The sequence below is a fragment of the Pan troglodytes genome, chromosome 15, assembly GCF_028858775.2.
Source record: "Pan troglodytes isolate AG18354 chromosome 15, NHGRI_mPanTro3-v2.0_pri, whole genome shotgun sequence".
NCBI classification, from domain to species: Eukaryota; Metazoa; Chordata; class Mammalia; order Primates; family Hominidae; genus Pan; species Pan troglodytes.
The window spans coordinates 101,064,949-101,075,863 of NC_072413.2; the positions used below are offsets into that span (position 1 = coordinate 101,064,949).

Here is a 10,915-nt window from a genome sequence, read left to right on the forward strand (position 1 = left end):
TGTTAACCTTAACTTTTTTTTATTTATTTGAGACAAAATTTTGCTCTTGTTGCCCAGGCTGGAGAGCAATGGCACAATCTTGGCTCACTGCAACCTCCGCCTCCCGGGTTTAAGTGATTCTCCTGCCTCAGCCTCCTGAGTAGCTGGGATTACAGGCGTGCGCCACCAGCCCGGCTAATTTTTGTATTTTTAGTAGAGACGGGGTTTCACCATGTTGACCAGGCTGGTCTTGAACTACTGACCTTGTGATCCACCCGTCTCGGCCACCCAAAGTGCTGGGATTACAGGCATGAGCCAACGCACCGGGCCATAACCTTAACTTCTAAAACTAAGATTAGATGCGTCTTTTGGGGTCAATTTCAAATTCTAATACTGAATTGTGGATATCAGACTTTTTATTTTAAAGGCAACAGAACATGAAGGCATTGTAGTTTTGGAAAGGCAGAGTGATGAAGAGAGTTTGAGACTGATCTGGCAGAGGTATTTAAAACTTCAAGTGGGAAAGGCATTCATTTAGGCCTGAGGACCTGGGAGCTTTACCTAGGTCACTGACAATGAGAATAGAAAGAAAAGCCTAAAATAAAATAAAGATATTTCAAAGCAGGCACCTGCAAGGAGGCCTGAGGCTGACCGCAGTCCTGTGAAGGACAGAAATGCTGGTTAGAGGGCTGTTTGCCCAGAAACGGTTAGGGAAAATGCTCAGAACCTGGTTTACCCAACATGAGTGGGGAGTGGGCTGGAGGGCAGGTTAACATGACCTCCCCAAACTCCTAACATAGCGGAGCGCAGCGGCTCACACTTATAATCCCAACATTTGGGAGGCCAAGGTAGGAGGATTACTTGAGCTTGAGTTCAATTCCACCCTGGGCAATACAGCAAGACCTCGTTTCCACAAAAAATAAATAATTAGCCAGGTGTAGCGGTGTATGCCTATTGTCCCAGCTATTCAGGAGGCTGAGGCTGGAGGACTGCCTGAGCCTGGGAAGTCAAGGCTGCAGTGAGACATGACAGAGCCACTACACTCCAGCCTGGGTAACAGAGCAAGACCCTGTCTTGGGGGGGAAAAAAAAATTCTTAACAGTTTTCCAACCTATGACTCTGCGATTTTGGAGGTCAGGGAAATCATCATCTAAATTAACACTGGGAATCACCTTACGATAGGTCCCAAATGTTCTCCAAAGACTCTCCAATCCAAGGACCGAATTTGAATGAAATTATATCATTCCATTCAAATTTATGTTTGAATTTCTAATTCCTAAGAAAAACAAAAATCCAAAGAAGTTCTCTATTACATATCGATTTTTTGCAATTTTAATCAAAAAACAATTTTGTTGCCACTGTTACCTACCAATCAATAAAACTAACCAAAAACCTAACCCCCAACACAGATTGTTTAAAATCAAACTGAAACTTGACCTTTATCTCCCAGTTAGTGGCTAGTGTATTTGGGGCGGGGCGGGGGAGAAAGATTACTACACGCAGTTCACATTGCCAAAACACTTCTGATTTTAGATTTAAGGAGAGGGTGTTTCCTCTCATCCATTCTCATTAGCAAGAGAGGCTTTCTGTGAGCTTCTCACACAAATTTAAGGTATCCATAACATACTGTCATCCCATAACACTAAGAATCTAAAAAAAAAACAAACGTGGTCAAGGACTAATAGGTATTATGTTATGGGTTTCGGGATGAGATTACATGGTAACATTGTTTTTAGCCTCTTCCAGCTAAAAAAAAAAAAAAAAGCTTTGTCTCTTTTCAGAGAAAAGCATTTGACAGTTTCACTGTATTAAATATAGTTTGGAATTAACAGTCCTGTGTGCCTGCCTGTTTATCCAGCATCACTCATGTCAGCGCAACCAGGAGACATCTAAGGGCACCTGGCTTGCGACAAGAGGCAGGGCGGAGGCAAGCAGAGGAGCTCTCTGTCAACCCTGCAGTGTTGTGAGTTCTGTAATTTACATGCATTTGAGTATTTTGCCTGAAGGGCAATTCCCTGCACATTTTAAACTTTTTCAGGTAGCTCACACAGTGGTATCCTGAAGTGAGAACTATTTCTTCAAATCCAATTTTATTTCTTTGAAGTCTAGATTTAAGAGAGACACTGCTGCTCACTGTGAAGCCCAACTGTCATGGAAGGAAGAGGTTTTTTGTTTTTTTTTTGGAGACAGGGTCTTGCTCTGTTGCCCAGGCTGGTGTGCAGTGGCGCAATCTCAGCTCACCGCAACCTCCGCCTCCTGGGTTCATGAGATCCTCCTGCCTCAGCCTCCCAAGTAGGTGGGACTATGCGTGGCACCACACCCGGCTAATTTTTGTATTTTTAGTACAGACGGGTTTTCACCTTGTTGGCCAGGCTGGTCTCAAACTCCTGATCCACTCACCTTGGCCTCCCAAAGTGCTGGGATTACAGGTGTGAGCCACCACACCCAGCCTGAAGTTTTAAGACAGAAAAGGTAGGGCTGGGTTGTTAATGTTTAATGGTTTCAGCTGTCCTATCTCATGCTATTATAGTCAGTATCAAACAGCTACCATAGAATCTACATGATCTAAATTAGGTTAAACTAATTTTTATCATGCAATCCTAACATTTCCCTATAATTCAGATCTTACTCAAAAGATCTATTTCTTAAGTCTGTTATTTTTAAAAAGTGTTCCCATGTTATGCAAATATTCTATCCAGAGAAATCATTAAGATAAAAATGTATTTGAGCCGGGCACAGTGGCTCACGCCTGTAATCCCAGCACTTTTTATTATGAGATGTTTAGCACCGTGTCAGTTAAGCCTTACTTATTAAATTCGGTGACATCATCCCACTCACACCTTGGGCTGGCCATTCCCACACTAACAGCTATGGGCATTCACATCCATGGAGGAGGACCGTGAGAAGATACTGTCACACTCATGGTGAGAAAAGCCACAAATGAGGAACCACCCAGAAGACTAGGAGGATTAATTCTATTCATGAAGAGGAAGCACATCTCGAGAGATGCCCGGACTGGGAACTGGAAACCCACGGTCCGCCTCTGTGACACCAGCATCAAGCCTGAGGCCTCCCTCCTGGTCTGAAGGCCACACAGCAGCCAGGGCAGAGGACCACTGTGGCCTGCCCAATGCCCATAGGCTAGGATTTCAAACATCAGCTCCATCCAAACGCAACATTAGCTGTTACAAATAAGCTGTGGGAAAAATATTTAACACATAAGACAGTATTTGTATATGACAAAGATGAAAGACAACAAATTCATCTCACTGGGTTGTCCGTATTTGTTGCTATTTACTTTTGGAAACTGTAAAGTGTTTCATATGTTCTGCTTCAAATGGTATCAAGATATTTTCAAAATAGCTTAAAGAAATATACATGCAAGGCCGGGCGTGGTGGCTCACGCCTGTAATCCCAGCACTTTGAGAGGCCGAGGAGGGTGCACGAGGTCAGGACTTTAAGACCAGCCTGGCCAAGATGGTGAAACCCTGTCTTTACTAAAAATACAAAAATTAGCCAGGCGTGGTGGCAGGCACCTATAATCCCAGCTACTCGGGAGACTGAGGCAGAGAATTGCTTGAACCCGGGAGGCGGAGGTTGCAGTGAGCCAAGATCGCACCACTGCACTTCAGCCTGGGCAACAGAGTGAGACTCCGTCTCAAAAAAAAAAAAAAGAAAAGAAAAGAAAAGAAAAGAATATACACGCAAAGCAGGGCATTAAGGTTCAAGATTTCATAGAGGAAACCAATCAAGCTATAGGAAAATTAAAGACAAAAACCTACAATGAAAGTTGAAATGACTCGGCCAGGCACGGTGGCTCACACCTGTAATCCAAGAACTTTGGGAGGCCGAGGGGGGCAGATCACGAGGTCAGGAGATCGAGACCATCCTTGCTAACACGGTGAAACCCCGTCTCTACTAAAAATACAAAAAAATTAGCCAGGTGTGATGGCGGGCGCCTGTAGTCCCAGCTACTCAGGAGGCTGAGGCAGGAGAACAACGTGAACCCGGGAGGCAGAGCTTGCAGTGAGCCGAGATCTCGCCACTGCACTCCAGCCTGGGCGACAGAGTGAGACGCCGTCTCAAAAAAAAAAAAAAAGTTGAAATGACTCTTGTCCCATGCGACCACTGTGGCAATAAGAAAATATGAGCCAAAAATAATCATATTTTATTTATTTTTGAGACAGGGTCTCACTCTGTTGCCCAGGCTGGAGTGTAGTGGCATGATCATTGCTCATTGCAGCCTTGACCTCCCAGGCTCAAGTGATCCACCCACCTCAGCCTCCAGAGTAACTGGGACTACAGGTGTGCGCCACCATGCCCAGCTAATTTTTATATTTTTATAAAATTTTATTTTGACATTTATTATAGATACTGGGTTTTGTCAGGTTGCTCAGGCTGGTCTTGTCTTCCTGAGCTCAACCAATCCTCCACCTTGGCCTCCCAAAGTGCTGGGATTACAGGCATGAGCCACTGCACCAGGCCATAATCTTCCTTTAAAACTTAAAAAGTTTACTACCTATACTTTCCAAATTTCCTCACATATTCCCCATTAAGCCTCCAAATCTGGGCTGAATCAGCTACTTTTCTTCCTTAAGTTTCAAGAATTCTCCATAATTGTCATTAGATACCTGGCAAGATTTGGGAAGTGGGGAAAGGTTGGCTTTTCCACGTGACAGGAATCGACATATCAGAGGTTTCAAATGTCATGGAGTGGTGAATCCAAAAACTGAACAGTCCACTGATTGACAGCCTATATGTGTTTCCTGAGCAGAAGTAATTCCACTTGGAAGTTAGAGTACCTAATATTGCTCTATAAATAGTTTTATTCAAAAACATTATTCTGTGCTTTCCAATCGAAACAACCAGGCAATTCCAAGCAACATTAAATACTAACTGCACACATGTTAACTAGAAATACACCACTTTAGAGTTACAATGACGTATATGTTAACATAAATGACTTTAAATACTTGTAAAACATATTGATATTTCATTAAAACACCACCTTCTAAGTCCATTCTTCTCTATAATTGAAAGTTTATACTTTTGTGCAAACTGAGTTCCTGAGAATAATGTAGTTTGTAATCACAATTTCCAAAGAGTCAGAATACAACTTTGAAAATATGTCTATGTTACAGCACAGTTCCCGTTTAGATTTGGAAAGGCCAGATCTCATAAAATATGACCTCCACACATGCTGACAAGAGCTTCCTCCAGGGAAGCCCACCAGTAATGCCTGGTGGAGAGAGGTGGCTGCACAATGGCCCCCAGGGCCCCCGCCCTCAGACTAATCTCCTTCTAGGTCCCAGGCCAGAGGCCAGTGGGACCACACCTTCCCAGCAAAACCAACTTTCCCTCTGCTTCCTCTTCCCAGTCACACTCACAGGTGGTGCACCAAGTTGAACCTGACAGTGGAACTGTGTGGGTTTCAAGATCGAGTGATCAGAAAGGAACGGTAAACAAGCTGGGTGCAGTGGCTCACGCCTGTAATCCCAGCACTTTGGGAGGCCGAGGCAGGTGGACCACCCGAGGTCAGGAGTACAAGACCAGCCTGGCCAACACTGTGAAACCCCTTCTCCACTAAAAATACAAAAATGAGCCGGGCATGCTGGTACGTGCCTGTAGTCCCAGCTACTCGGGAGGCTGAGGCAGGAGAATTACTTGAACCCAGGAGATGGAGGTTGTAGTGAGCCAAGATCATGCCACTGCACTCCAGCCTAGGCAACAGAGTGAGACTCTTGTCTCCAAAAAAAAGAAAGAAAAGGTAAACAAAATATTCAGATTTTAACATGCACCAAAGACCTCACTTTCAAAGCAACGGTGAAGTCAATTAATTATTCAGTTGGAAATCGTGTCACTGACAAAGGACGCTAGAAAGCAAATACTCTTAATTTACTGATACTATAAGTAACCAAGAATGGTGGTTCCCACGGAAATAAAGCATCACAGGCTGTCCTTGATCTCAGGACCTCTTTCTACTGCTGCTCTCACAAGATACCGTGTAACATTTCACTACAGAGTAATCCAACAGAAGCCCTCTGAAGAATATTGCAACTTAAGTTTTATTTGTAAACAAAATTCCAAATTCCAGTCACCAATCTGGCAGAGTAGAGTAGGAGGCCTCACTGTGGAACACTTTCATTTGTTTCTTCGTATAAATATCAGCTTTATCAGCCCCAAAGATTAGAAATTACTGGTTCAAACTGAACAGTCCTAGCCCAGTGACGCAAATGACCCAAGGATAAGGTTTTCATAGGTTTGGCCTGAACATACGCATTTCCTCCTCTTACTCAGTGGTTTTAGGTGAGACAGTCTGAGGGTCTTGACAGCACACCCCTGTTAGGGAGAGATGAAGTGAGTTTCACGCTGCACTTTTACCTGTCTTTAGGATCCTAATTATCGTTAAATGGTTTAATCAAATTTTTGTCCTAAAAAAGCATAATAGGTTAGCTGACCAATGATTAAAACATTATAGATCCGGAACGAACTAGAGAAGGCATGCAAAATTCAGATGAGAAAGTTTTTAAGTGATAGCTCCAGCTACCCCTCCAAATATCACAAAGGTCTAGCAGAATTGGAATTTTAAAAAAAAAAGTCCTCTTGCACGGTTTATTTAAAATAAAGCCTTAACCTTAAAATTCCCCTGAAGAAGGTGTTAAAGCAAAGTAGGTATTCAGGCTCTGACCAACAAGGGGATGTAGACAGGCTGTCACCCAGGAGGGGCCGTTAGAGCTGGGCTCCCTGGGGATGCAAGGGGGTCCCACGGGGCAGTGGGCGAGGCAGATGCAGAAAGCACACCCAGCTGCCCCCACAACGCAGAGGAGCGTGGGGTGGGGAAAGGGAACTAATTCCACGCTGCCTCCGGACCCCAAAGGCGAGGTGCGGGGGCGGGGGCGGGGGCGGGGGCGGATATCCCAGTGAGTGCTGCAGGAAATGATATCCAGACTCGGAGGGTGGATCTAGGAAGCCGCCAGGGCGAGGGCCCGGCGGGGGGGAGGGGGTGGGAGTGGGAACGTAAGATGTGGCTCCAAGGGGCAGGATGAGGGGGCGGGACGATCGAACGCGGATGTCGAGCCTAGGGAGGGCAAGGAGGGATGAAGAACTAGCGGAGGGACGAGGGTGCAAGGAGCGGCTGGAGAGAGATGGGCTGCGGGCCTGGGGGCGCTGCCAGAGCGAGAGGAGGCGAAGCCCACGAGCTGGGTGGGCAGGAGGGCGGCAGGGTCTGTCCGGGCGGGGGTGCGCGGGCTGGGGCGCGGGGGTCGCAGGGCCGCAGGTCCGGCCCTGCCGGCGCGCACTTACCCCACTCGAGGAACTCGGCCACGTACTTGTCGCGGCGCAGGGCCGAGTGGCTGCACTCGGTGTACAGGCAGACGAGCACGTCGAGCAGCGTTTCCACGCTCAGGGCGCTCTCGTTGCGCCAGGGCCCGTCCAGGAGCAGCTGCTCCAGCTTCTTGAGCCGCACCTTGGCCGACATGGTGCCGCGCGGCCCGCTCCCGACGCGCCGGCCTCTCACCGCCGGCTCGGCCAGTCCGTCAGGGCGCGCCCTCGGGGGCTCGGCGGCCGCGAGCCCCGGCAGCAGCGGCGCCTCCTCGCCGCCCCGTCCGCGTCGTCGCGCCCCGGCCTAGGCCGACATCTTGGGCTCCGTCCCGACGGCGCAGAGTCTGGGGCGCCGGGCCCCGCGGGTCCATGGGCCGCTCTCCTCCCCTCGGCGCCGCCGCCCTCCCAGCTCGGGAGGCCCGCCTCCGCCTCGCCGCGCCCCCGCCGCCCTCAGCCCCGCCCGCGGCCGCGCCCTCCCCGCCGCCGCCGCCGCCGCCGCAGACTAGGAGCGGCGAGGAGCCTAGCGCTGCGCAAGCCCGGCCGGCGCCCGAGCCCCGACCCCAGCCCCGACCCGGCGGCCCAGCCCCGCGGCCCGCAGCCAACCAGGGCGCGGCCAGCACCGGCGCAGCCAACCACTACGGGGCCGGCCGCCGCCGCGCTGACCTCAGCGCGCCGCCCCGCCCCGCGCCCGGCTCCCTGCTCCCTGCTCCCGGCGGGCTCGGGCCTCGCCGCTTGCCGTAGGGAGCCGGGATGCTGGGAAGGCAGGGCCGGGCCCGGGGAGCGGCGCGGGGGGGGTGGGGTGCGGGGCGGGGCGAGTGGGCCGCTGAGATTGCGGAGCCCGCGCATGCGCAGAGCGCGCCTGGTGGGCGTGTGCGCCTTCGCCCTGCGGACTCGGTGCTTTCAGTATTCGGGGTCCGACCGCGCGCGTCGCGGATCCCGGGACCGAAGACGACCCCAAGTATCGGAGAGGCAGAGTCGCGATCTCAGGCCGTCGAGCCGCGTCCCGCAGTCTCCGCGGGCCCATGTTGCCTGCGGGGCCTCGGACCTGCCCGGCCGAGGTGGGCGTCGAGGGCGGCCCCGCAGGCGCAGCTCTGATGGCCTCGGCGGGTTGTGGGCTATTTAAAACGGCTTGTCCCAGCTCGAAGCGGTCCTGGAAGACTCGGGCCCTACCCCTGACTTTACCGATGAGAGACTGAGGCCCAGACGGTGTGGGGTCAGGGCCCAGGCTTCTGGGGGCTGCGGCCAAGGTGAGAGCCAGCGTCCCCAGTGCCCGGTGGATTCGTGATGGCTTGCAGAGGGTTTCAGTTTCCACTGTCCAGCCCTCCCTGCAGACCAATGCCTAGGTGTGACAGTTTGGTAGGAAAGGGGCCGGATATTTGTCTCCAGGCTGGGTTTGCCTAGCGAGTCGCTGCATTTACTAAGATTGTTGGTTAATTTGGGTGGCTGGGGGAGGGAGGCTGATGGAGATACCCCCCAACCCCAACAAACCCTTGGCGTCAGGAGAGGAGGGGCTTTTCCTGGAGCTTGCGGAAGGTCACCGAAATCGTGGGGGTATCTGAGAGCTTCTGGGGCGCGCGGGTGCAGGGGAAGGGGTCATGCTTCCGTGGAAGCGGTGGCCTCCAGGTGGAGCCGATGAAGGGGCAGATAGGGGTTTGAAGCAGGAGGTTAAGGGAGCCTGAAGCAAAACTAATCTCTGGAGCTAAAAATAGGAGTGGGCCTGGCGCGGTGGCTCACACCTGTAATCCCAGCACTTTAGGAGGCCGAGGTGGGCGGATTGCCTGAGCTCAGGACTTCGAGACCAGCCTGGGCAACACGGTGAAACCCCGTCTCTACTAAAATACAAAAAACTAGCCGGGCGTGGTGGCGCGCGCCTGTAGTCCCAGCTACTCGAGAGGCTAAGGCAGGAGAATTACTTGAACCCGGGAGGCGAAAGTTGCAGTGAGCCAAGATCGCTCCACTGCACTCCAGCATGGGCAACAGAGCGCGACTCCGTCTTAATAATAGTAATAATAATAATAATAATAATAATAATAATAATAATAATAAGAGGAGTGGCTGCCTATGCCGGAGTTGTTGACTGGAACAAGACGAGGAACCTTCTGGGCTGCTGGTAATGTTCTATGCCTGGATTTGGGTAGTAGTTACATGGGAGCACGCATAAGTAAACATTCTTCAAACTGTCTTCTTAAGATGAGTGCATGTCACTGTGTGTATGTATATATAATACCTTCATTTCTTAAAGGCAGGTGAAAACAATCCGGCGTTAGAGGTGAGAGTACTGGTTGCCTTTGGGGTATCAACTGGAAGGAGGCACAAGGAGAGGCCTCCAGGGGGCTGGGAACATTCTGTATCTTCATCACAGCCGTTTTGTAACGTTGGGTCTGTAAATGTGTATAAATTCATCAAACTGTATTCTAAATATTTGCATGTTACTATTTGTGTATGACACCTTAAAAGTTTTTTTTAAAAAAGTCTGAGCAGATCACCTGGCTCAAAATCAAAGTTAAATCTTCCCCCTTGGACCCCTTAGGGCCTGAGATGAGCAAGGGGAAAGGGGGCTGTGCCTGGTGCCATCTCCTTCCCCAAACCTCCCTCGGCTCGCTCAGCCCACTTCCACCCATCTAGAACCACCACCGGGAAGGGAGAAAGGGAGAAGTGGGGAAGGGCTCCAATCCCATCTGGATTGGCAGAGGGTAAAGCTGACCCTGTCTCTCCTGGGAACATTCATGGGCTCCTCGGTGTTTCCCTGCTGCTTTGTCTCCTGAAGTCCCCTTAACTCAAGCAGATGTGCCACTGGGTGGATGCTTACCTGGTGGCTGTGGAGGGGAGGGGCCCTCTGCCCTTCCTGAGGGACTTTTGGACAGGACCTAAATGGATCCATGGGTCTTGTGCTTGCTCATCCACCCAGCTCACATCTGTCCTCAGGAAACACTGGCACACTCCTCGCCCCAACATTAGTGAACAGGTGGGTCCCAGCACAGCAGCATAGCTCTGCCTCTGAAACAGCACGTGAGCCCTTCCTGCCACTGTGCCCTCCAAATGGAGCGCCAAATATTGAGCTCTCTGAGAAATCCCTTGGAAGCCACCCTCACAGGCTTAAAGTGAAGGAAGGAGTGCCTGTCCTCTGTGTCCCCTGGCAGGATCACCTGACCAAACTTTCTCTTCCACTCTCATCTTTTATTCCTGAGTGTGGGACAGATTCCCAAACATTTCTCTTGACAATCTGCCCATGGCGATCTGACATAGCATTTGAGAATTCCACATCTGCTCTCTCTTCTTGCCTCCTGGAAATTTCCATTTACTGTTCTTATACGTTTACAAATGTGCAACAAAGGTCATCGTGCCTTTGGTGGACAGTCCTTGTATTGGTCTGCCCTCGCTTTCTCCTGAGCCCCATGCCCTGTGAGTCTGTGCTCCAGCTCCACTCTGATCATAGGATTCTAGAGGGGCTGGCACCAGGGTGGACATGTGACCCAAGACCCTAGCAGCACTTCATCCCCCTTCAGTCATGTGACTGAAGCCAGGCCAATCAGAGAACTTATTTGTTTATGTATTCATTTATCTATTTATTTTTTAGAGACATGGTCTTGCTCCGTCATCCAGGCTGAAGTGCCTT

The 10,915-nt window shown here is 50.4% G+C and overlaps 1 protein-coding gene across 14 annotated transcripts in view; it reads right to left on the reverse strand.

Annotated features, from left to right (window-relative positions):
* Positions 1-7,854, reverse strand: part of CDC42BPB (CDC42 binding protein kinase beta) — a 127,619-nt gene extending 119,765 nt beyond the window's left edge. For 7 of the 14 annotated variants that reach the window (XR_010151285.1, XR_010151283.1, XR_010151282.1 and 4 more), the window contains exon 1: positions 7,282-7,563. Coding sequence is in view for 6 of the 14 variants with exons in the window: in XM_024348941.3 (XP_024204709.1) it covers positions 7,282-7,456 (175 nt within the window). In the remaining 8 variants the exon portion in view is untranslated. Of the gene's footprint in view, positions 1-7,281 lie in introns of all 14 variants that reach the window. The other 7 variants (XR_010151284.1, XR_010151286.1, XR_010151281.1 and 4 more) reach the window with 3 other exon arrangements.
* Between the last annotated feature and the right edge of the window lie 3,061 nt (positions 7,855-10,915).